General features: G+C 50.0%; 2 protein-coding genes across 2 annotated transcripts; one reads left to right on the top strand and one right to left on the bottom strand.

The window, feature by feature from the left end:
* The first annotated feature begins 296 nt into the window (after positions 1–296).
* On the top strand, positions 297–2,136 carry LOC133628873 (speriolin-like). The gene is made up of 3 exons (XM_062018775.1): positions 297–1,335; positions 1,547–1,686; positions 1,812–2,136. Exons 1-3 carry the CDS (start codon positions 936–938, stop codon positions 2,124–2,126), a joined length of 855 nt encoding a protein of 284 aa, XP_061874759.1. The 5' UTR covers positions 297–935; the 3' UTR covers positions 2,127–2,136.
* Positions 2,137–13,513: 11,377 nt separating this feature from the next.
* Positions 13,514–14,350, bottom strand: LOC133628958 (speriolin-like). The gene is made up of 2 exons (XM_062019420.1): positions 14,043–14,350; positions 13,514–13,917 (listed from the first exon to the last, which is right to left on the bottom strand). The coding sequence occupies exons 1-2, from the start codon at positions 14,235–14,237 to the stop codon at positions 13,603–13,605; spliced, it is 510 nt and encodes a 169-aa protein (XP_061875404.1). The 5' UTR covers positions 14,238–14,350; the 3' UTR covers positions 13,514–13,602.
* Between the last annotated feature and the right edge of the window lie 11,937 nt (positions 14,351–26,287).

Genomic DNA, 26,287 nt, shown 5'->3' on the forward strand with positions numbered 1-26,287 from the left:
GTCTGGAGAACAGGTTGTGTGAAGAGCAGCTGAGGGAGCTGGGGGCGTTTAGCATAGAGGAGACACGACCACTCTCTACAAGTAGCTAAAGGGGAGTTGTAGGGAGGTGGGGGTTGATGAAGGACGGAGGGATATGGTTTAGTTTAGGGATGGGCTTGGCAGGGTCAGCTTAGTGCTTGGACTCGACGATCTTCAAGGTCCTGTCCAACCGTAACGATTTTGTGATTTCTCTGAAAACTTCAGTGGGACCGTCTGGCACACGCAGAAGAAAAATTCATGTGCTGGTTTGTAATAGACATGGAAAAAATGTTTCTCTTACCTCGCCCACGAACTCAACTGTCGCCACAGTGCAAACAAGTGACAGTCAAAACAAGTGAGAGACATGGGGATGTTCAGCCTGGAGAAGAAGAGCCTTGGGTTGCTTCAGGGGAGGCTTAGCTGGGAAATGAGGAAGAACTTTGCCCCTGAGAGGCTTGTTGGACTGGCGTGGGCTGCCCAGGCAGGTGGGGGAGTCCCCATCCCTGGAGGGATGCCAAAGCAGTAGAGCTGAGGTGCTGAGGGAAATGGCTCAGTGGCAGGCTTGTCAGTGTAAGGTGAGGGCTTGGACTCGATGAGCTCGAGGGGCTCTTCCGACCAAAATGATTCCATGACTCTGTGAGAGCAGCCGCCGCTGGGACACGGGGCCCGGAGCTGCTGGGACGGCCAAGACGCAGCACAAGAGGCGGTGCAGCCTTCCCATCCTCTGGCCTCCCCTTGCCTGTGGTGCCCCTGAGACGGGCCCCGTGGCACTGCCGGCGCGTGTGCCGGGTCCCAGAACCATGGAGAACCCAGTCCCTTTGTGACATCACCTCGGACCACACCCCACCTGCTGCTGATATCCTGCGCCCAAGGCACTGGCCTTGCCAGAGGCACAGGAGCCAGCACCAGGAGCGGCCATGGAGCCGGGACCCAGCGGGCACTTGCCTGGCGTCAGGCCCGGACTCTTCACGGTCTTTGACCAGCTGAGAGATATGACAAATCTGCTGTTTAATAGGAACCAAGAGCTGAGACGGGAATTGGAGCGGCAGGACCAACAGCCGTTCCAGCACGGCTACCGCGGCGCAGGTCCCAGCTCAGCACCCCCTTATGTGTCTGTGCCACACAGAGCCCCGCGATCCTTCCCCAGCTCAGGTGAGAGCGCAGGCAGCTCTGTAGCGGCCTCGGGCCTGTGGGTGCCGCAGCTGCCAACATCCACACCTCGTCCTGTTGCCCGCCCTTCGGACTGGGGGCTGACACTGACAGAGCAGAGCTGGACCTCCGGAACCCCCTCTTGGGAGCCAAGCTTCAGCCGGCGAGGTGAGTGCGCGGGGGTGGTGGAGTCATGGGAGAGAACATCGGGGCACCCTGTGCCAGGGGCACGCGGGAGAGGTGGGGAGCAACCTTTGGTAGCCTGTGCACAGGCAAGGCTGGCACGGCAGCCTCTGGAAGCCCCTGGCAGGTGTCGGGGGAGGAACGGAGGGAAAACACAGGTTTGGGGATGAGTGCCTGACGCTGCTGGTTCCCGCAGAGAGCTGGCAGCCGAGATGGCAGCGGCTGCTGGGCGAGATCGCCTTCCAGCTTGACCGCCGAATCGTCCACAGAGTCTTCCCCAACGCCGATCGCTACCGCGGCTTCAGTGCCGCCACCATCCCCGAGGGAATCATGGAGGTAGGCTGGTGCTGCGAGCCGGGGAGCCGGGCACAGTGCCCGCAGCCACGGCCCGGTGTGCCCTGGTCCCCCTTGTGCTCGGTCACCCGCGGGTGCCGGTACTGACCGTACCCTCTCTGCCACAGATGGTCGAGGAGACGGAGCGGGGAGCTAGCCGTGATCTGAGCGTGGCCGCAATCTGGAACTATGAGTTTGTGATGAGGCGACTGTGGGCACTGGGCTACGTCCCCGAGGTGCACTTGCCCGCAATCGAGGCCTTCATCAACACCTACGGCCGCCTGGAGCGGTCGTACTGGTTCCCGGCCGAGCCAAACGTGGCCTTCCTGCGCCACGTGGTCAGCCAGGAGGTGCCGCCGGATCTGCAGCCCAACGCCATGGTGCTGCTCGAGTGCCTGCTGCAGCTGGCACAGGAAGATGGGCAGCCCCTCTTCTGCTACTGAGCGGCTATGCCGAGCCGTGAGCCCTGTCCCGGCTGCGCCTGCAGCAGCCGCCGCCTGGCGCCACGCAATAAAGCTGTGGTTCAATCTCATGTCGTGTGCTGTGGGTGCTGTGGTGGGCCCCACAAGAGTCGCTGGCATGGCTGCTGCTGCTGCTGCTGTACGGGGACTGCCCTGAGCCAAGCAGCGATGTCTGGGGGTGCGAGCAGTACTGGGGGATGGGCAGCGGGTGGCAGAGCCAGGGTGCAAGCAGCGATACTGGGGTGCAGGCTGCAGTGCCGGTTGCTGACAGCAGCGCTGGGGCAGTGGAGATGACGGCACAGCCAAGGCTGCCGTCCGTTTTCACTGGGGGAGCGGTTGGATGCAGCAGTCAGAAGCGGGACTCGGCGCCTGGGACGGCCGTGGTGCCGTGGCAGGAAAGCCCCAAGTGGAGAGGGTGCGCAGTGCCATTTATGCCCTTTGGTGTGGCTGGGGCAGGGCCTAGCGGGTTCTTGCCATCACCAGCCGGTAGCATCACACAGCACCGGGGCGGGCCGGGGGCTCGGGGTATTGTGGCTTAATTTCTTTAAGTGGCCTAGATATTAAACCCTTTGTTAAAAATCAGCATTGTTCACAATCTAAGGAAAGGTACAACACCGAAAGGCTCTCAGCATGGGGTGCAGCTGTCGCAGGTATGTGAGGAATCTGCTGCACAGCGATCCCCTGCAACGCCCATGGAGGGTGGAGCGGTGTGGAGACTTGGCGGCCAGGCTCCGAGTTGATCCATGGGCATGAGCTGGTCCTCTAGAGGTGGTAAGCGGCACATCTAGCCCCTTGAGCAAAGGTCTGTGAAATCTTGATGAATTGCTATCCTTTGCGTGAACTTTGCTCGTTTTGATGTCATTTGAATACCGAAGCAGAGCTCCATCCCAAAGGCTACCTGCCTCCAAGGCGCCACCACTCCTTGAGTCTGTGCCCTGAATTGTCTGTCAGCTCTACCTTGAAGTGCGAGGCGAGAGAATCTTACACCAACCCTAATAAAGGTATTTATGATTAAAGGCACTCGAGTGTTGTAGTGGTGCAAGCTGTATTCATTCAAAGGTTTGGAGAGGCTTAGTTCTGCTGAAGTTCCACAGTCCTTTACAACTCTTGTTGCTGCTATTTGAAATTTTGAGCCTTGCCTGATGCTGTTCAGTGCCTTTTGCCACCCTGGACACATTTCCCCTTGATTTCGCCTTGAATTCAACTACTGCTTTGCCTTCCACCTTGTCACAGGGTCTCCCTGTGTAGCTTTTAATCATCTCACAGTCGTCTGCTAGAAAGAAAAAGGTATCGGTAACTGTTGTAGTGGTGCAGGCTACAGCTATGCTCATTCAAAGGTTTAGAGAGGCTAGGTAATGCATGTGCAGAGACATACACGGGCAACGTAGTACAACCAACAGAGCTGACTCAAAGCCACACTGCCTTTGCTAGCTACTTCCTTCTATGCTGCTTTCACCCGTGGGATCACCCAGGGCCCACCTGATTAACTCACAGCACCTGTTTCTGATACTTGGAAGCAGCTTGCCAGCTGCATTAACTTGTCCCTACCATCTTTATTCAAGCTGGCTGGTCCAAGTCATATTTGTGCCTACAGTTTCCCCTCCTTTTCTTTTTGGACCAGCCAGCCTTCGGCAACACATTTCAAAATTAAAGGCACATGAAGAAAACATAAACATCTTTACCCGTGGCCATGACTTTACAACAAAAGGTCAAGAACAGCTACATCGCCGAACAACAGAACACAAAAATCCATAGACTCAAAGTAAACATAATCTGATATATGTTGCTAGGAGGGACGCATACTGGCGAGAAGGGATGAGTTCACTGTACTTCCACGGACGTTTCTGGTTCCCGAATGTAGGTGCGGACTTTTCTTCAACTTCTTTAGCATGCTTATCTGTGAGCGTTATCTGTAAGTTGGAAATATCTCTTCCTCCGTAGAAAACACACCATTTTTGCTTTCAAGTTTCCATTGGCCGTCTTGTTACGTTCTTCCGTTCTTTTAATGAGATACAGATTGCTGGAGGAATTTACAGCAGCATACGTGGTGCCACGGTTGTCAGGCTTTACATTTTAATAGGGTGATGGATTGAGGGTGAATCACTTGGTTCTTTCCTCAAGAAATCTTGAAATCTACCATCTCGTGATCCCCGCAGCCAAGGTTGCCTCCAACCTCCACATCTCCAACCCGACCCTCCTTATTTGTCAGCACCAGCTCCAGCAGCACACCCCTCCTCGTTGGTTCCTCAATCACCTGTGTCAGGAAGTTGTCATCAACATGCTCTAGGAACCTCCTGGACCGTGTGCGCTTGGCTGAGTGGCTTTGCCAGCAAATATCAGGGAGGTCGAAGTCTCCCATGAGGACCAGGGATTGTGACTGTGAGGCAGCTCCCAGCTGTTTGTAGAAGGCCTCATCCACTTCCTCCTCCTGATCAGGTGGCCTGTAGCAAACTCCTACGGCAGTATCACCTACCTTACCCTGCCCCTTAATTTTCACCCCCAAGCACTCAACCTGCCCCTCCTCCCCACTCAGGCAGAGCTCAATGCACGTTAATTGCTCCCTCACATAGAGAGCAACTCCACTCCCTCGCCTTGTCAGCCTGTCTCTCCTGAACAATCCATAGCCCTCCATGGCCATGCTCCAGCTCTTTATTCTTGAGAAAAGACAAAAAGAAGACAAGCTCGGGACCTAATTCTTAAAAAAAGGCCTGTGCTTTAAAGGGCCTTAGACTAGGTTTTCTTCCTCCTGGGGGCTGTTTCTTCAGGACCTTTTTCTCCATCTTTTTATAGGTCAGTCACACATCGTTGGCAAATTTCTTTGGCCACTGGGTCTATTCCTACACATCCCTATCTTCTCAAAACTAAATCCCATCTTGCTTGCGTCCCCCCGATGTCTTCTTGGATGGAAAATAGCCACTATTTCCCTCATAGCTTGTTTATTTATTGTTTCTTTTCCATCTGGGAGAAGCCAGTTTCCCTGTGTCTCAGAGGTTCCCAACTCCCTTCATGTTGAGTCTTCTGTCAATATTGGAGTCCCTTTTGGCGAAGGTGCTTGCGGGGTGAGATTGGACACACTCACAATTGCATGACCTAACGCTGCCTCTTTGGCCATTTCATCGCTTAGGCCATAAAAGATCTCCCTTTTGGATGCCCATTCACGTGGACCACCGCAATCTCATTTGGAAGAGAGGGTGGGCCTGGCAGGGTGAGGTTAGTGCTTTGACTCCATGATCTGCAAGGTCTTTTCCAACCGTAATGACTCTGTGGCATTTATTGAGCCATCAATAAATAGGTGGGGGCCTGCGTGTGAAGGAGTGTCTTTGAAATCCTCTCGCACTTTAGTCTGATACTCTGCCTAAACAACTGTGTTCAAGGTCGGCACATTCCATGTCTCCCTTCCAGAGGAAAGTGGCTGGATTAAGGCATGAGCCGGAGGCCAAGACAAAATCCCCTTTTTCTCTTAACATTGCCTCACATTTTCAGATTCTAAAATGGGTTAGCCATCTGCCAGCCTTCTGTGCCAAAGCCGTTTTCACTTGTGGCACAGGCGTTTATTACTAATAGTCCTCCGAATGTCAGCTTTCTGCATGTTCTTTGCTGGTTTTTTAATCAAGAGGGCAGTGGCAGCTATTGCCTCTATACGTTTGGGCCACCTCCTTGAAAGCGCGTCCAAAAGTTTGCATCAGTGTGCTATTGGTTGTCGTTTGTCCCCCCGTTCTGGAGTCAATGCTCCTGAGGCGGCTCCCTCCTCTACTGTGACAAACAGCTCAAAGGCTTTATCCAATTATGGCACTGCTTACACCGGAGCCATGATTCAATGTCCGAGAACTCCTTACCAGGCCTGCACTGCAGCCCCCTGCCCCTCTTAGCAAGCAAAAGGTGCTCCTCGCAGAGCAGTGACAGCACTGTAATTCCTGGATTAGCTTTTTCTCTCCGTCTGCCCAAGTTAACGCCTTTGCTTCTTCATTTAGAAACTTGGAATATACCCCTTCTGTTTCTTGTGCCTAAGAAGCTACTCCCAGTGAGCAACAGGCGGCTGGTCCCCAAAACCTTTCCATTCCTTTCTGGTTTGTGTCAGAGACCAGCTCTTTCCAGGATGATGAAGGACAGGCTGACCACTGCTCTTTGAGCAAGTGACAGTTTATTGCTTCTTCTTATGCTCTTTTTATAGTCAGTACATATCGCAAAGGTCATCAGCATAGGTTAACAAACAATATGAGTACGTATATTTTCTATATGCTACAAATCAATCAAATGTTATCTACAAAATTTATGGTACTGTTTACTACATTTTTGTGATATATATTCCGTGGCTACAAGACATCTGGTGTCCTTATCATTGTTGTGTATACAGGATGTTTTTGCTTAAGTTAGGGGCTTTGTTTAAGGAGCCAACCCTTTCAGGCAGGCTTCCTTAGAAAAGATTAACCCTTACCAGGCAAATCCTTTCGAGGGCCATTCTACCCTTTCAGGCAGATTGGTCTCATCATTTCACCCCTTTTTTTTTTTTTTTTTTTTTTTTTATTCAGTATGTATTGTAGCGGGAACGTGTTGTGCAGCCATTAATTGTAATTTTTTAGTTTTTATACTCGTTTGTTTTATCATATCATACATTAAACGAAATATGCAAGGTAATACTACAACTAGGACAATTATGCATAAAGTTGCTCCTATAAGGCAATAGATTCCTTTATAAAATGAGGATAGTGACGGAAAAGAAGCCTTTAAGACGTTAACAAAATCATGAGCACGTTGGGTAAGGGGTAACTGCAATTCTTCTATATTTTGTAAAGAGAGAATTTCTCCATGCAATTGTTTTAAGTTAATTGAAGAGTTGGCATTATTCCATATTATGCTAAGCCAATAAGCAAAGATCTGTAATGATGACCAATAGTCAAAATCATGTTGTTGTCGTTGAGGTTGTTGTGGTGTCAACATCAGGCGTTGAAACCTCTTTCGTAGCTTGCCTATTTTCGTTTTTGGCATGTCGAACACAGCGTTCCGGAATCCACCGAGGTACAGGCTCATCTGTTGGGAAAATACAAACATACCCTCTACCCCATAATAGAACCGGGTCAGGGCCTCTCGTGGATCCATCAATAGGATCTTTCCATAATACTACAGGTTTTTGCTGAGTTGGGGATTGCCAATGACGATCAGCAGCTGAAAGGCCAGCTGTATCGAGAGTGAAAAAGTTTAAAACAAAAAGAGCATGATTTAACAAAGACAAAGTCCCCGTTTTTAATTTCTTTAATTGTGTTTTCAGAGTAAGATTAAAACGTTCAATCATGCCTTGACCCTGTGGATTATAAGGAATCCCTGTTTTATGTGTTATAGAAAAATGAGCACAAAATTTTGCAAATTTAGCACTAGTATATGCAGGGCCATTATCTGTCTTGATAGTCTTCGGTATACCTAAGACTGAAAAACAGTGTAACAAATGTGAAATTACTTGTGCGGTTGATTCTCCAGACAAAGGAGTGGCCACTGCAAAATGAGAAAAAGTGTCAAGGGTTACATGGATATAAGAGAGGCGGCCAAAAGAAGGATAATGAGTAACATCCATCTGCCAGAGATCATTAGGTAAAAGACCTCGAGGATTAACTCCATAATGAGGAATTGGTAAAAAAGAAACACACGAAGAACATGTTCGAACAATTTCTCTAGCTTGTTCTCGAGAGATATGGCACATACGTTGTAGAGTAGCCGCAGGTAAGTGATGCAGAGAGTGCAAACGCTGGGCTTCTGCAACAGTAGCAACAGTAAAACGAGTTAACAAATCAGCCTGATTGTTGCCGTGACTCAAAGGTCCAGGCAATTTAGAGTGACTACGAATGTGTCCTATAAAAAGAGGCGCATCTCTTATCATTAAAAGAGATTGAATCAAACTAAAGTATCGTTGTATAAAAGAAACTTTAGAAGCTATGACTGGAACTGTTTCTAAAAGTTGCAATGAAGTAACAATATAACGACTGTCAGAATAGATGTTTAAAGGTTCCGGGAATTTTAGAAGTGCTTGATAAATAGCATATAACTCAGTCATTTGTGCAGAAACATTTTCTAACTTCCAAACAAATTGATCTGTAGGAGTATACAGGACTGCTTGCCCATTAGATGATCCATCTGTAAAAACAGTCAATGCCTTTTCTATAGGAGCTCCTTTAACAACTTTAGGAAAAACCAAAGAATGATAGGTGGCAAAACTAAGAATTTTATCAGAAGGGAACTTTTGTGTTATTTCTCCAGGAAAAGCAGCTAAGGCTACAGCAAAATCGTCTACAGTGGCCATCAGCCAAGTAATTTGAGCAGGTGTGTATGGAATTCCAATTACTGCCGGTTCTTTCCCAAGATGAGTAATACATAACTTGCGTCCCTGTTTAATTCGTTCTGCTATCTTTTGAGGGTACGAAACAAGAACTCCTTTTGCAGAGTGAGATCCGTGTACCCAACACAAAACTCCGTCCTGATACAGGACTCCTGTAGGAGTCATTACTGTAGGCAAGATATATAAAGAAAAAGGCTTTGTTATATCTGCATATTGTAATTGTGCATTTTCTATAGCCTTTTCTACCAATCGAAGAGCTTGTTTTCCCTCTTCTGTTAACTTGCGAGGAGAGGTAGGATCAGGGTTTCCCTCAAGTATTTTAAAAAGAGGATGAAGGTCGGCTGTTGTTAATTTAAGAAAAGATCTGAGCCAATTGATATCTCCCAGAAGCTTCTGAAAATCATTCAAGGTTTTTAAAGAATCCGTTCGTATGGCAATTTTCTGTGGCATAAAAGATTTAGGATATAATTGAAACCCCAAGTATTGAAAAGGATATGATTTCTGTACCTTTTCTTGTGCTATTTTCAAACCATGTTTAGTTAACATCTGTTCAATATGAGCATAAGCATGTTGCAACTTATCGATAGATGAGGCTGCTAAAAGAATATCATCCATATAATGGATACAAAGAACATCAGGAAATTGTTGTCTAGTCGCTTTTATACTTTCATGAACAAATTTTTGACAAAGAGTAGGACTATTGGCCATTCCTTGAGGCAATACTTTCCATTGGTAGCGTTCCATAGGTTCACTAAAATTTATGGATGGTACGCTAAAAGCAAATCGACATTTGTCATCTGGATGTAAGGGGATAGTGTAAAAACAATCTTTTAAGTCAATAATTATTTTTTCAAAATTTTGGGGAATGGCAATAGGACTGGGTAGACCAGGTTGTAACGCTCCCATGGTACACATTGTTTTATTGACTTCTCTCAAGTCTTGGAGAAGTCGCCATTTCCCCGATTTCTTTTTTATAACAAAAATAGGTGAGTTCCATGGCGATGTGGAAGGTTCTATGTGACCTAATTGTAATTGTTCCGCTACTAATTGACGAGCAGCTTGCAATTTTTCTTTAGTTAGAGGCCATTGATCAACTCAAACAGGTTGATCTGATTTCCAACAGATTTTATCTGCATACATAGTTACTGATAAATTTATCAGACTAACTGCTAGGCGTATAGAGGTATGCACCCATTTGTGTCAAGATATCTCGGCCCCAGAGGTTAAGAGGCAAGCTTTCTAGTACATATGGTTGAATGGTACCAGAGTGTCCCTCCTTATCTGTCCAATTTAATAACTTACAGCTTTGAAGAGGCAAATTTGCAACTCCAATTCCTTTTAGATCAGCTGAAGCATGCTGTAAAGGCCATTCTTTTGGCCATTGTTTTAAAGTTATTACCGATACATCTGCTCCGGTGTCCAAGAGTCCTGTAAAATTTCTACCATCAATTGTTAACTGAAGTTCAGGTCTCTGATGATTGATGGGCTGTAAAAGATAAACGTCAGTAGATCCAAAACCGCCTGTTCCCTGAATGCGGGAATCAGCTTTTCCTATAGATGAAACATAAGGAATTAAAAGCAACTGTGCAATCTTTGTTCCTGCAGGTAGATTAAAGACAGAACTTTTAACTCTCCTTCATAATCACAATCAATTAGTCCTGGTATAACTCGCAATCCTTTCATGCTTAAACTACTTCGACCTAACACTAAACCACATGTTCCAACGGGTAAAGGGCCATATATTCCTGTTGGGATAGCTTGTACTCCCATTTCAGGTGTTAATACGAAGTGGGAGGAGGAACACAGGTCCAGTCCGGCACTATGACTGGTGGCTCGGTGGAGTTGTGAAATGGATTGTTTAGCTGGTGCTCTGAGGTTTGCACCTGCACAGGATACATCCCCTGTTTGTTTGGGTGGGCCCGGGGCAAGCCCATTGAGAAGTTTCCCGGCTGTATCAAAGAATTGCCATTCTTATCATATTTAGATCGGCATTCATTAGCCCAATGATTACCTTTTTTACATTTTGGGCATAAACCTGGATTTTTTCCTCCATTATAATTAGGAATCTTTTTATTAGGACATTGACGTACTTGATGCCCCATTTGTCCGCAATGAAAACAGCTACCAGGAGGGCCTGCAACCCTTCTGTTTTTCTTAAATTGCATTGCAGCTAAAACTTGCTCAACAGGTTTGCCCTGTTGTGCTGCGGCAGTGACTATGCCTTGAATATACCCAGAGCTAACATCAGAACATAATCTGATATAGTCATTTAATGTTGATTTATTTTTCCAAGGTCTTAATATGGATTGACAGATATTATTAGCATTTTCAAAAGCTAATTCCTTAACTAAAATCATAGCTGAATCAGTGTCTTGTATGAGTCTAGAAGAAGTTTGTAACAAACGAGATACAAAATCATGATAAGGTTCGTCTGGTCCCTGTCGGACTTTAGTTAATTCTTCCCTAGACGTTCCATGTCTAGGTAGCCCTTTCCAGGCTTTCAAACCAATTTCTCGAATAGCATCATATGTCGCAGCAGGATAAGTTAATTGTTGTGCCAGATCAACATGCGGTCCTGTGCCAGCTAACATTTCATGAGTAATTCCTTGCTGGCGAAAGTGTGGTTTTTGAGAATAATCATAACAGGAATCCATAAAATCTGTAAGCCATAACAAATATTCTCCTCCCGTTAAGGTAGCTTTAGCTAAGCCTTTCCAGTCCCATGGGGGAAGAACTTCAGCTGCAATTGTCTCTAAAATAGCAATAGTATATGGTGCAGTTGCACCATATTGAGCAGCAGCTGTTTTCAATTCTTTAAGATTCTTAAATGGAATGGATGTATAAGTAGCAATTCTAACATTGGCTTGAGTAGGGTGAGGAGCATATGTTATAGGATAAGCATGCAATATTTTTGAAAACCCACTCACATCTTCACCTTGTTGTTTAGCTTGTAGCAATGATAACTGTAAGGGTGAGTGAGGTGATATTTGATGGTATATGTCAGGAGGGGGCGGACGTCTACCAGCTTCTATTGCTGGTAAAACAACAGGTTCCTTTTTTAAAAGTGTTTGCTGTTTCTTCAATTTAAAAGGCGTATTAACAAACACTTGATCATTTTCATTATGATACTGAGCAGCTTCTTTTTCTAATTCAGCTTCCTCATCGGAGGATAATTCTTCAGATAATTCTATAGGTCTCAAGGCGCTCTTGCTTTGTTTTAACGGTCGGCATTTTTTACCTCCCGTATTTGAGTACATAAGAAAGGGATTTTTAAAATTAGATTCCTGAATATCTTTTTGTTCATTATTGATTATTGATGGATATTCAGGTGGAGCAGAGGGTTGTGAATCAGGATTAGTAAGAGCAGAAGGTTTTAAACCTGAATCCGCTGAACGAGATCGAGGACGTGTTTGTCGTTGCCATTTATCATATTCAGTATCACCTTGTAAACATTCTTTAATTAAAGTCCATAAAGGAAAAGCATCTATAGGGATCTTATCAGGGCCGTTAGCAGCATAATAGCCTTTAATGTTTTCACCGACCCTATTCCATGTTTCTAAATTAATAGTGCCTTTATTCAGAAACCAAGGACACACAGTGTCTATAAATTCTAAAAATCCACCCACCTGCTTGGTGGTTACAGATATATTTCGACTTTTTAACAATGTCTTAACCATAGCTACAAACAGCTGTCTTTCCGTACTATGTACATGTCCCATATTTTAAATTGTAAATGCTGAATATGAGGGAGCCCTACCGTTGAGTCACGAGGTTCAGTCTGGACCCCCTTGCTTTCTAAGACACCTTATAGAAAGGGCTTAGGTGCGGCTGGATCCAGACTTAGTCTCAGACTTGGTCAACGGAAAATCTAAGACAAAAAAGGGATTTTTGTTTTTATTTTACTGAGATAAATTTCTACTTTCTTATATTTTACACCTTCCTAGTAGTTCTGCCCCCCTTTATTTCCCCTTTTCCTTACCGCGGTTCTGTTGATTCGGAGGCAGCTCACCCTGGTCAAAGGCAACCGAGTTTCCCGGGTTTCGGCACCATTTGTCAGAGACCAGCTCTTTCCAGGACGATGAAGGACAGGCGGACCACTGCTCTTTGAGCAAGTGACAGTTTATTGCTTCTTCTTATGCTCTTTTTATAGTCAGTACATATCGCAAAGGTCATCAGTATAGGTTAACAAACAATATGAATACGTATATTTTCTATATGCTACAAATCAATCAAATGTTATCTACAAAATTTATGGTACTGTTTACTACATTTTTGTGATATATATTCCGTGGCTACAAGACATCTGGTGTCCTTATCATTGTTGTGTATACAGGATGTTTTTGCTTAAGTTAGGGGCTTTGTTTAAGGAGCCAACCCTTTCAGGCAGGCTTCCTTAGAAAAGATTAACCCTTACCAGGCAAATCCTTTCGAGGGCCATTCTACCTTTTCAGGCAGATTGGTCTCATCAGGTTTGCAGGAGGGGCAATTCCACAATTGCCTTGATTCTCTCTGGATTAACTCTCCGTTTCCCTTCACCAATCAAATGTCCCAAACACCTCCCTCCTTTTTGGACGCATTGCAGTCTGGGGTTTGATACTCCTCGCTCGCTCTCTTCTCTACTACTCTTCTCTCTCTCCTACACCTCGCCCGCATCTCTAAGAAGATGGCGGCATTTTCTTAGCAGCCATCAGCGGGCACTGACGGGTTAAGAAATAGAGAGCGGTGGAGAAATGGATTGCTTTCTGGAGAGCTCCCTTGGATTCCTCTGCCATTCGTGGCCAGCCCAGGCAAAATCCAGCACGGAGGAAGATAGCCCAGGGGTCTCTGCCTGAAGAAAATGCACCTCCCACTGACTCGCGGGGTTTTGCCTATAAAGCTGGGCGCCCTGCACTGACTCACTGGTGGCCTCCCCTGTGGGAGGATCCATAGGGCAGATGGTTACGTATCTTTCTTAATCAATATTGCTATTCTCTTGTGCAACCAGCAGGTGCATTGCCATCCTTATGCTTTTTGCTGCTTAGGAAGAAGCCCACAGCACACGACATGAGATAGACCCACAGCTTTATTGCGTGGCACCAGGCGGCGGCTGCTGCAGGCGCAGCCGGGACAGGGCTCATGTCTTGGCACAGCCGCTCAGTAGCAGAAGAGGGGCTGCCCGTACTCCTGTGCCAGCTGCAGCAGGCACTCGAGCAGCACCATGGCGTTGGGCCGCAGATCCGGCGGCACCTCCTGGCTGACCACGTGGCGCAGGAAGGCCACGTTTGGCTCGGCCGGGAACCAGTACGACCGCTCCAGGCGGCCGTAGGTGTTGATGAAGGCCTCGATTGCGGGCAAGTGCACCTCGGGGACGTAGCCCAGTGCCCACAGTCGCCTCATCACAAACTCATAGTTCCAGATTGCGGCCACGCTCAGATCACGGCTAGCTCCCCGCTCCGTCTCCTCGACCATCTGTGGCAGAGAGGGTACGGTCAGTACCGGCACCCGCGGGTGACCGAGCACAAGGGGGACCAGGGCGCACCGGGCCGTGGCTGCGGGCACTGTGCCCGGCTCCCCGGCTCGCAGCACCAGCCTACCTCCACGATTCCCTCGGGGATGGTGGCGGCACTGAAGCCGCGGTAGCGATCCGCGTTGGGGAAGACGCTGTGGACGATTCGGCGGTCAAGCTGGAAGGTGATCTCGCCCAGCAGCCGCTGCCATCTCGGCTGCCAGCTCTCTGCGGGAACCAGCAGCGTCAGGCACTCATCCCCAAACCAGTGTTTTCCCTCCATTCCTCCCCCGACACCTGCCAGGGGCTTCCAGAGGCCGCCATGCCAGCCTTCCCTGTGCACAGGCTTCCAAAGGTTGCTCCCAAGCTCTCCCACGTGCCCCTGGTACAGGGCGCCCCGATGTTCTCTCCCATGATTCCGCCACCCCCCCCCCCCCCCCCGGCACTCACCTCGCCGGCTGAAGCTCGGCTCCCTAGAGAGGGTTCTGGAGTTCCAGCTCTGGTCTGTCAGTGTCAGCCCCCAGTCCAATGGGCTGGCAACAGGACAAGGTGTGGATGTTGGCAGCTGCCGCACCCACAGGCCCGAGGCCGCTACAGAGCTGCCTGCGTTCTCAGCAGAGCTGGGGAAAGAGAAGGGTCCTGGGGCTCTGTGTGGCACAGACACATAGGGGGGTGCTGAGCTGGGCCTTGCGCCACGGTAGCCGTGCTGGAACGGCTGTTGGTTCCGCCGCTCCAATTCCCGCCTCAACTCTCGGTTCCTATTCCACAGCAGCCTGGTCATGGCTCTGAGTTGTTCAAGGTAAGTGTAGAAACAGGGCCTGACGCAAGGCCAGCGCCTGCTGGGACCCGGCTCCATGGGTGCTCCTGGCACTGGCTCCTGTGCCTCCTGCAAGGGTACTGCAGGTCTGTTCACGCTCTCAGCAGAGCTGGGGAAAGGGAAGGGTCCTGGGGTTCTGTGTGGCACAGACACGTAGGCGGGTGCTGAGCTGGGCCCTGCGCCGCGGTAGCCGTGCTGGAACGGCTGTTGGTTCCGCCGCTCCAATTCCCGCCTCAGCTCCTGGTTCCTGTTCCACAGCAGATTTGTCATAGCTCTCAGCTGATGAAGGACCGTGAAGAGTCCGGGCCTGATGCCAGGCAAGTACCCGCTGGGACCTGGCTCCATGGGTGCTCCTGGTGCTGGCTCCTGTGCCTCTGGCAAGGGCACTGCAGGTCCGTGCATGCTCTCACCAGAGTTGGGGAAGGGAAAGGGTCCCGGGGCTCCGTGGGGCACAGACACATAGGGGGGTGCTGAGCTGGGCCCCACGCCATCTGCCGCACCCTGGTAGCTGCGCTGGAGCTGCTGTTGGTCCTGCCGCTCCAATTCCCACTCCAGCTCTTGCTTCTCAGCCCAGAGCGCCAGTATTTGGCGTTCCAGCTGATCAAGCTGGTTGAAGATCAATGTCTCGTTGCGAGGCAGGTGCCTGCTGGGTCCCGGCTCCATGTCCGGTCCCGGTGCTGGCTCCTGAGCCTCTGGCAAGGCCACTGCCTTGGGCGCAGGATATCAGCAGCAGGTGGGGTGTGGTCCGAGGTGATGTCACAAAGGGACTGGGTCCTCCATGGTGCTCGGACCCGGCACACGGCTCTGCAGTGCCACGGGGCCCGTCTCGCGGCACCACAGGCAAGGGGAGGCCAGAGGATGGGAAGGCTGAACCGCCTCTCGTGCAGCGTCTTGGCCTTCCCAGCATCTTCGTGTCCCGTGTCCCAGCGGCAGCTGCTCTCACAGAGTCATTGAATCATTTTGGTTGGAAAAGCCCCTCAAGCTCATCGGGTCCAAGCCTTCACCTCACACTGACAAGCCTGCCACTGAACCATTTCCCTCAGCACCTCAGCTCTACTGGTTTGGCATCCCTCCAGGGATGGGAACTCCCACACCTGCCTGGGCAGCCCACGCCAGTCCAACAAGCCTCTTGGGGGCAAAGTTCTTCCTCATTTCCCAGCTAAGCCTCCCCTGGAGCAACCCGAGGCCACTTCCACTTGTCCTGTCATTCGTGACTGGGGAGAAGACGCCGACTCCCACCCCTAACCTCACTACAGCCTCCTGTCAGGGAGTTGCAGGGCGTGATTGTGTCTCTCCCCACCCTCTTCATCTCCAGGCTGAACATCCCCAGGTCTCTCACTTGTTTTCATTGTCACTTGTTTGTACTGTGGCCACAGTTGAGTTTGTGGGCGAGTTAAGAGAAACATTTGTTCCATGTATATTACAAACCAGCACATGAATTTTTCTTCTGCGTGTGCCAGACAGTCCCAGTGAAATTTTTTGAGAAATCACAAAATCGTTACGGGTGGACAGGACCTTGAAGATCGTCGAGTCCAAGCACTAAGCTGACACTGCCAAGCCCATCCCTAAACTAAACCATATCCCTCCGTCCTTCATCTAGATGTCTTTTCAATATCCCTAGGGACGGTGACTGCACCGCTCCTGCCTCCCTGGGCAGTCCATTACAATGTTTAACCACCCTCTTGGTGAAAAAGTTCTTCCTAATGTCCAACCTAAAGCCCCCTGCTGCGACCCAAACCCATTTCCTCGTGTTCTTTCACTCACTACCGCAGAGAAAAGATCAACCCCCTCCTCCCTACAACTCCCCTTTAGCTACATGTAGAGGGTGGTCGTGTCTCCTCTAGGCTAAACGCCCCCAGCTCCCTCAGCTGCTATTCACACAACCTGTTCTCCAGGCCATTCCCCAGCGCTGCTGCCCGGCTCTGGACACGCTCCGGCCCCTGCGATCCTTCTTGCACTGAGAGGCCCAAAACTCGACACGGCACTCAAGGTTGAGCCTCACCAGTGCCCAGTACAGGGGAACAATCACCTCCCTGGCCCTGCAGACCACACTGTTCCTGATACAGGCCAGGATGCCCTTGTCCTTCTTAGCTAGCTGGGCACGCTGCTGGCTGATGTTCAGCCGGCTGCTGGTTAACACTCCCAGGTCCCTTTCCACGGGAAAGCTTTCCAGCCCCTGCGCCCCAAGCCTTGCTTTTGTGCCTTGCCACAGTGCTTTCCTACGGACCTGGGAGATACAGGCAAGACAACTGCGCTGAGCAGTACTGGGCTTTAAGCAGCCCCTAAAGTTTTAAGGTCTTGCACTTCAGCAAGGTATGGAGTGAACAGCACAACTATTTCAACCTCCACTTTGAGAGCACGGCTGTTTGAAGCACAGATGCAGAAATTCCGTGTGGAGAATGTGCCTGCCTTCAAGATCAGAAAAACTCCCTGGCAGACCCCCAGTCATTAGAGAGGGCCAAGAGCCATCAGCTGTACACCAAGTACGCATTTGTTGTGCTTATCCCCTCCAGCTGTTGAAAGACAAATGGCCAAAGTCTATTCCAGCAGAAAGGATTTTAAGGGACAACCACTATTGGATGCAGGCTGGGAATGCATGCTGATGGACAGAGTTTTGTAGAGAACAGAGTAAAGAGGACAGGCACAGGCGCTCCCCTCAAATACCTCTGCACAAAGACTGAGTTCCTAGCCTTCCAACCAAAGAACTGACAAAACAGCAGAAGCAGCGGCCAAATCTGAAGGTCTGGCCTTGATCCCTGAAAAGACACTGAGGATACTGGGCCCGATCCTGCCTTATGAAGAAGGTGGTAGAAAATGTATCGGTGATTTGGCAGCAAAGGAACAAAAAGATGGCTGGGCAACAACCCCTCAGAGGCGACTAGGCCTCAAAATAAATCATAAGAAATAGGTCTAATAAGAGAGGACCCCGCCAAGGGGTCCAGCCAGGAGTTGAAAAGTGACCTAACACAGGTGAGAGCATCATCGCAGGGGTGACAAAACCAGGGATGACCTCAGGGGAATACTGGCAAATAGACTTCACCGAGCTGCTGAGAAAGGGAGCCTCTCAGTATCTCCTCGACCTGGTAGACACATGTAATGGATGGCCCTGTGGCACCGATGTGGCACGGGAAGCAGTCAAACAAGTCCTAAATCACAGCATACCCTGCTTTGCTGTACCAGCAGGAATGATTTCAGACAGAGGCCCTTGTTTTGTTGCAGAAGACGTTAAGAAGGTGGGAGCGCATCTGGGAGCCAAGTGGGATTTACATACGCCCAACAGACCTCAAGCTAGTGGAAAAGTAGAAGGCGTGAACCAGAGCCTTAAGTTACAGTGGAATCAAATACACCAAGAAACCTCCTTCTCTCGGTTACAAGCTTTACCAAAAGCTTAGCTAAGAATACGAGTACAACCAGGAAGAAATTGTGTAAGCTCGTTTCAATCTGCTGGCTTTGGGCAAGACCTTCCAGGAGCTCCACAACCATGTGACCCCACCTCAACCAAGTGGACTAGGCGTTCCGGCACATCCATTTCAACCAGGAGAGTGGGTTTACGTCAAGACATGGAAGGACAAAGCCCTGAGAGCTAAGTGGCAGGGACCTTTCCGGGTCTTGTTGACTACTTCCACTGCCCTGAGAGTGGCTGAAAAAGGATCTTGGCAACATTATTCTAGAGTTCAGAGAGCTACAGCCCCGTGCACAGTCGAACAAAAATCACCACTTACCCGAAAACTTACTAAACACCCTTGAACAATTACAAGAGAGCTGGAATTCGTAAGATCCCAAAGGATTATGTGGCTGAAAAGGTGCATTTTCCTCCTTGGACTGCTTGCCGGCCTAATGAGCGGAACTGGGAGAACACTCGGCAAGTTACTGGCTTTGCTCCCCCATTACCTCAGGAGGAACAGGGTTTCCCTGGAAAGCTGTGCCTATGGAGTGGGCAGAGCGATGCCAAAACCTGCTTGCTCTGGGAGATGGGAATCAAGCCAGCGGTCGCTTGCGGGACCGTGGCACGAGAACAGTGAGCACGCGCATGAGCTTCGCAGAGTTTACCAAAGACTCCAAGCAAAATGCAGCCAAGCTATGAAAAGCAGGAAATATTGGTCCAACCGAAGCTCCACAAGGTCTGTTGTGCTCCAACCAACAAAAAGGGAATTGGCCCAACCCTCGCTGTGCTGCGAGGAGTACTTGTCAGTACTCTCTGACCCCTGAGAGCAATCTCCCCGTCCTAACACGACGACGGAAGGCTACTCTGTGCAGTATTTTCCCCAAGGGTGGCCTCTCTTCTCTTACGAGGCAAAATGGACTTGTAGCGTTAGAACCTACCTTCTGGATATGTGGCACAAGAGCTCCGGAATGGATTCAGCTGTAGGGGAATTCCGGTGCCGCCACTCAGAGCCCTTGAGGGACTACGTGGAGGAGAACCCCGCAGTGAGAGACGTCTTCAGCTTCCAAAAGAGCTTCCCTTAGTTTCAGGAGGAGAGAGGTTTTGGCTTCTTTTCTGCCCTTGGTGTGCCGCAGGGTCACATGGAACTAAAAGAAAGAAACCAAGCCATTTGTTAGAGTTGGGAGCCACCCATACCATTACAGCGTTGAACAGCACCAGCTATGAACTCCAACAACTTTGACTTGTCACATGACAGAAGCGCATGGCTCCAGACTTCTGCATTCATAAGACAAGAAAGTTGTACACATATAAGTCTTCGACTACCTGATTTATTGCCCGTAAATCCTGCACTCATCGATAAGTTTTGCCATCAGGCTTTTTGTCAGGCAGGATATGTGTGCCAAGCCGTGAGCCCTGTCCCGGCTGCGCCTGCAGCAGCCGCCGCCTGGCACCACACAATAAGGCTGTGGGTCAATCTCATGTCGTGTGCTGTGGGTGCTGCGGTGCGTACTATAAGAGCCGCTAGCATGGCTGCTGCTGCTGCTGCTGTGTGGGGACAGCCTTGAGCCAAGCAGCGATGTCAGGGGGTGCCAGCAGTAGCGGGGGATGGGCAGCCACGCGGGAGGTGGGTGGCAATGGCAGGCAGCGGGTGGCAGAGCCGGGGTGCAAGCAGCGATACCGGGGTGCAGGCGGCAGTGCTGGGTGCTGACAGTAGCGCCGGGGCAGCGGAGATGACGACACAGCCAAGGCTGCCGTCCGTTTTCACCGGGGGAGCGGTCGGATGCAGCAGCCAGAGGCGGGACTCGGCGCCTGGGACGGCCGTGGTGCCGTGGCAGGAAAGCCCCAAGTGGAGAGGGAGTGCCGTCACCAGCCGGCAGCGTCGTACAGGAACCGGGGCGGGCCCGGGCCTCAGGGGATTGTGGCTTAACTTCTTAAGTGGCCTAGATATTAAACGCTTTGTTAAAAATCAGCATCGTTCACAAACTAAGGAAAGGTACAACACCGAAAGGCTCTCAGGACGGAGCCCTCCAATGTCCCGTCCCACGGCCACTAAACCTAACCCGTCCCACAGCCTCGCACCAGCTCCAGCCTTCCGCGCACCACAACCCCAACGCAGCCGCCCCGCCGCCTTTCCTGACAGGCCTCCCGGCCCCCGCCCCAGCTCACCGCTCTCCTGCCTCTCTCTCCGCCACACCACCGCTGGCCTCGGCCCTCGCCCGGAACCCCCCGCGCCGAGAGGCGGCCGCCCGGCCGCGCCTGGAACGGCCCGGCCCGAGCTGCCCTGGCCGCACGGAAGGATACTGTCCCGGCTCCAGCGAACGCCTCGGCCGGGCCCGGCGGCCGCCTCCGCCATCTTGAAACAACCGCCACTCCCAGAGCGCCCCGCGCCGGCCCCCCAGCGCCCGCCGCCCATTGGCTGCTCGCGCCGGCTTCGCCCCGCCGCTCCCGCGGGAGAGCGGGGCATGCTGGGAGCTGTAGTCCCGCGCGGGCCGGCCGGCCCGGAGCCTGCCCTCCCGCGGAACTACCGCTCCCGCCGGGCCGCCTCGCTCGTCCCGCCCGCTGCCGGCCGGCCGAGCCAGCGGACAGAGAACTACCTCTCCCAGCGCACCTCGCGGGTGCGGCCGCGGCCGCGGCTGCGGGGTGGGAGGAAGGGCAAAAGAGGTTACGCCCCCCGCCGGGGACGCGCACACGCCCCCATCGGTCTCGCCTGCCTACCGGGGCGCTGACGGCGAGGCCAGGAGCCTGAAAGAACGGCCTCTCAGCCCAAACTTTCTCCGTGGCACTAGGATCACGAGAACTGCTGAAAGCATTTGCACGTGGAAAGGATCTCAGCATCAGCCCTTCCATCTCTCAGCAGCTTGAGGCACGGAACTGTCATTTGTGTGGCCAGAAAGCGAGACATCTCTCCCGAGCCCTGCGTACCGCTGCTACAAATTGCAGTTCGAGAACATCTTCCTATGAATTTTAAAGCCAAAAGTGTCCACGTGATCTTAACTGTGTGCAGATGTGAAGTTGCCATATCAACTTTTGGCTGGGGGGGCTGGGGGGTGTGATGTGCGCCTGCAAGACACGGCAAGAAAGGTTTGGCTCTGAAAGTCCCGTGTTTGCTGATTTGTAATTGGATCTTTTTGCTTTTCTGTCTGGATCTGTGACCACTTGTGTGGCACAACATAGCAATGCAAACCCCAGCCCACTGCAGTAACTTGTAGTCTCTACAGAGTGGATAGTCTATAGGGTGTAACTTGCAGTCTCTAGCAAAGTCCTTAGAAGGTGGGCGATTTCTCACAAGCATTGTGGACGTTCTCATTTGAGGAAAAAAGAGGCTTTTTCCCCATGGCCAGTGTGATTCATATTACGGACCTTCTATGAGTAATAGCAAGTTCCAGAAAGGCTGATTGCTCACACCTCAACTGGCATGGCAGGTGTTTGCTATTCTGGACTGCCCAGGGCAGGACCATACTTCACCATTTACAGTCTTTATTGGGTAAGAATGGAACTAGTCAGACCTTTGTAAAAGGTGCTGAGAGTTCATCTCACTGGTGTCTAAGCTTGGTGGCAAGCATAACATTGAGGGTGGGACTGTGAGGGATTCTTCGGAATAGTTAATAGGATTGGAGTCACCTGAGCTAGTTCAGCTTTATCTTCTGTCTTTTGTCTAACTCACGTGGCTCTTCATCTCTTCCCTCTAGAGGAAAAGGCAACCTATGGCAGACTTGGTTTCCTCATTAATGTTTCATGGAGCTGCCATCTCTCCCTACGCGCCTCTGCTAGAGGTGGCCTTCAGTTTACCTACAGGATACTTTTAATATAGCATTCAGGCTTTAAAGATGGAGGGTCTCTTTGTCTTCATCAGGGGTTTGGTTCAGGTCTCTTGAGAAGTTGCGGCTCTCTCGTTCGTAGACATCTTCTTTGGCTGATCCAATAGTTCATCTGTCATCCCGGCCGAGCCACTGTGCACGATGAATTAAACGTCCCTGTTGTTTTCTTTGATCACAGCAATAACAATTCCTCTGTTATTAGAATCATAGAATCATAGAATGGTAGGGGCTGGAAGGGATCTTTAGAGACCATCTAGTCCAACCCTCCCTGCAGAAGCAGGTTCACCTAGATCAGGTCACATAGGAACATGTCCAGGCGGGTCTTGAAGACCTCCAAGGAAGGAGACTCCACAACCCCTCCGGGCTGCCTGTGCCAGGGCTCCCTCACCTGAACAGTGAAATCTGAGTTGTCCCAGCAGATCCTTGCTCATCCATGGAGGCCTCCTACCTCCTTTTCCTCCTTTCTTGTGCATTGGGACACACTGATCCTGGGCTTGGAGGAAGTGGTGCTTGAAGATTGACCAGCTCTCGCTGGCCCTTCTACCATCAGGCCCTCTCTATTTGTCAGTACCAGGTCCAGCAGCACACCCTCCTTGTTGGTTCCTCGATCGTCTGCGACAGGAAGTTGTCGTCAACAGTCTGTAGGGACCTCCTTTCCTTTTCCCAGAGGATTGTTCCACTTAAAGGTAGTTAAAATTGGAGTTTTCCACAAGTTGTACTGCTTTGCTCTCCTGTCACCTGTGCTGTGGCAGCGGTTTCGGCGTCACGAAAGGCTGAACTTGAAGAGCTTTCAGCAACAGAAATTGCCTAAGTGCAGAGCAATAATATTTCTTAGTCTGAGCTCATTACTTAATAGTTTTGTAGAGCTTTTATAGAACCACGTGGACTTGGGGACAGAGTGTACCCTCAGCAGGTTCCCTGATGGCACCAAACTGCGAGGACTGGCTGATTCCCCAGAGGCTGTGCTGCCATTCAGCCGCCAAGTGCAGAGTCCTGCACCTGGGAAGGAACAACCCCATGCAGCTGGAGAGACTGGGGGTTGAGCTGCTGGAGAGCAGCTCTGCAGAGAGAGACCTGGGAGTGCTGGTGGACAATAAACTAACCATGAGCCAGCAAGGTGCCCTCGTGGCCAAGAAGGCCAATGGCATCCTGGGATGCATCAAGAAGAGTGTAGCCAACAAGACAACCTCAAGGGAGGTTCTCCTCCCCCTCTCCTCTGCCCTGGTGAGGCCTCATCTGGAGTCCTGTGCCCAGTTCTGGACTCCTCAGCTCAAGAGGGATAGATGCGCAAGGGCTCACTGTCCGAATTGAGTGACGACAGAGAAATAATTGTGCAAGTTTACGGCACAGAGCAAATGTGCATGTGCTGCCATTCAAAAGCAATCAGAGAGATGACTTGCCAGTGCTTGATGCTGGTTCATTTGAGCTTAAAAGTGCCATCCAGCTGTTCCTCTGATGTTGTTTTGCTATGAAATGTATATTTGTCAACTAAAAATGACAATAAGGAGTTTGTGCATTAAAACAGGGTTGTAGTGTTGGGGTTTTTTTCATTAATCCTGTTAGGGTGTTGTAAGTGAGGTCTAAATCTTGCATGGTATTCTAGTGCTGTGTCCGGAAAAAGGCAACTTGCACGGAAGGCATTTAAAGTGTGTAAACATACTATGGGTTTAGCGCCTTCAGACTCCTGGTGTAGCTTTTGTTTGGTTTTAATATAAAGTTAGCTGATTTTCTTTTCTTGGAGGCTGTGACTTCCATCCTTCTTAGGCAGCATATGCTTAGTCCCAATCTTGAGATACCACATGCAAAGTCAATGTTGCAGGAATTCTGATGTTCCTTGTGTGACGTGATGAGCGTTTGAAAAATTCGCTTGTTCATTTCTCTTCCAAGTCTTCCACACCGACGCTGTCTTATTCAATTCCTCAGAGAACTAATGGTTGGCTACAGTGGCTTATGGAGGACACATTGCTGCACCTGCAGGAAGAGCAAATGGTACATGATTCAGGAGCTCTATTTCAAGCAGAGGACAGCAGTGCTATTTTAAAAGGCAGCGATGAAACCTACTGTGCAATACTGTTTTCAGTCCTGAGTCACCCCTTGTTCAAGTGAAAAATGAAGTTGGTGACAAAAGTTGCGGAGAAGGGCCACGGAGGATGGATGATGGGAGTCCCGAAGAACCTGTTTTCTGCGAAGGGACTGAAGTTTGTGTGGCGTGACTGGCTGTGTAGGAGTAGGTTGAGCTGGTGGTAAGGTGATTCGGGCAAGAGACAGTGCTGAGACAAAGCTATAGGCCGGTGTTGGAACAGAAATAAATGGAGATAAGCAGTCCACAAACATAAAGGTGACGCGAGAGGAAGGTTCCTGAAAATTTGAGCAATCAAAACCCCCCTTTCTATGATGGAGCTTGGTTGGCTTTTGAAAGGAATCGAGTGATGTGTTGTCTCTGTCAGCAGGGGATTGCCCTTGATGACACAGAAGATCCCTTGTAGCACAGCAGCACTTATATCGACAGGAGGGATTTAGTCTGTTTGTACTAAGTAATGTATACATCAGCAGCTTAGTTGTAGTCGGTATTTTGTTGTGTATTATGTCCTGTGCATTCAGTCAGCTCATGAATGTGTGAGGAGTGGATGTTCCTGGTAAATATGTTTTCCTCTGTACCGGTAACGCTTTCACTAATTCATCTGAAGCTTATTTGACTACTGGGAAGTAGGCATGCTTGCCACTTGCTGCTACATGCTACATTGCTGCTTCACGGGGTTATTGATGGGGAGCAGGGGAACCTTCCCTGGCAGAAGCCTTGGCAAAAGTTCAGCTCGAGAAAGAAGAGGAACCCATAGAACTTCTAGTAGGTACAGGTGTCAGATTTTCAGCACTAAATCGGACTTTATTGCCCGTAAGTACACAAAACGTCGATATTGTGGGAGCAACCGGACAGGTCGAGAAAACTTTCTTTTTGAAACCACTAAGATGCAAAAGTGGGAAGAGCGTAGGGATTGATAAATTTCTCTACCTGCCCGAAGCTCCTCGAGCACTTTTAGAATGGGATGAACTCAAACAATCGAACGCTGAAATGAAATTGAAAGGTGGAGAAATTGATTTTTAAGTACCGGAAGAAAACCACATTGACCTTTTCAGTAGAACTGCAAATTAGGAAAGAAGAAATTAGACACCAATTAAAAGACCAGGTATATCCAGCAGTACAGGCCTAAGGAGTACCAGGAAAGGCTAAAAATGCAGAATTGGTTGTTGTTAAACTCAAAGGAGGAGCACAACCTGTTACGATAAAGCAGTATCCCCCGGAACTGGAAGACGGGCGAGGACTGAAAAACATCACAAAAGAATTTCTAAGATTGGGACTGTCAATCGAATGCTTCACAGAGTAAAACACACTGTTCAACGCTGTAATGGTATGGGTGGCTCCCAACTCTAACAAATGGCTTGGTTTCTTTCTTTTAGTTCCATGTGACCCTGCGGCACACCAAGGGCAGAAAAGAAGCCAAAACCTCTCTCCTCCTGAAACTAAGGGAAGCTCTTTTGGAAGCTGAAGACGTCTCTCACTGCGGGGTTCTCCTCCACGTAGTCCCTCAAGGGCTCTGAGTGGCGGCACCGGAATTCCCCTACAGCTGAATCCATTCCGGAGCTCTTGTGCCACATATCCAGAAGGTAGGTTCTAACGCTACAAGTCCATTTTGCCTCGTAAGAGAAGAGAGGCCACCCATTGGGGAAAATACTGCACAGAGTAGCCTTCCGTCATCGTGTTAGGACGGGGAGATTGCTCTCAGGGGTCAGAGAGTACTGACAAGTACTCCTCGCAGCACAGCGAGGGTTGGGCCAATTCCCTTTTTGTTGGTTGGAGCACAACAGACCTTGTGGAGCTTCGGTTGGACCAATATTTCCTGCTTTTCATAGCTTGGCTGCATTTTGCTTGGAGTCTTTGGTAAACTCTGCGAAGCTCATGCGCGTGCTCACTGTTCTCGTGCCACGGTCCCGCAAGCGACCGCTGGCTTGATTCCCATCTCCCAGAGCAAGCAGGTTTTGGCATCGCTCTGCCCACTCCATAGGCACAGCTTTCCAGGGAAACCCTGTTCCTCCTGAGGTAATGGGGGAGCAAAGCCAGTAACTTGCCGAGTGTTCTCCCAGTTCCGCTCATTAGGCCGGCAAGCAGTCCAAGGAGGAAAATGCACCTTTTCAGCCACATAATCCTTTGGGATCTTACGAATTCCAGCTCTCTTGTAATTGTTCAAGGGTGTTTAGTAAGTTTTCGGGTAAGTGGTGATTTTTGTTCGACTGTGCACGGGGCTGTAGCTCTCAGA

Source organism: Colius striatus, chromosome Z (assembly GCF_028858725.1).
Source record: "Colius striatus isolate bColStr4 chromosome Z, bColStr4.1.hap1, whole genome shotgun sequence".
In the NCBI taxonomy this organism is placed as follows: domain Eukaryota; kingdom Metazoa; phylum Chordata; class Aves; order Coliiformes; family Coliidae; genus Colius; species Colius striatus.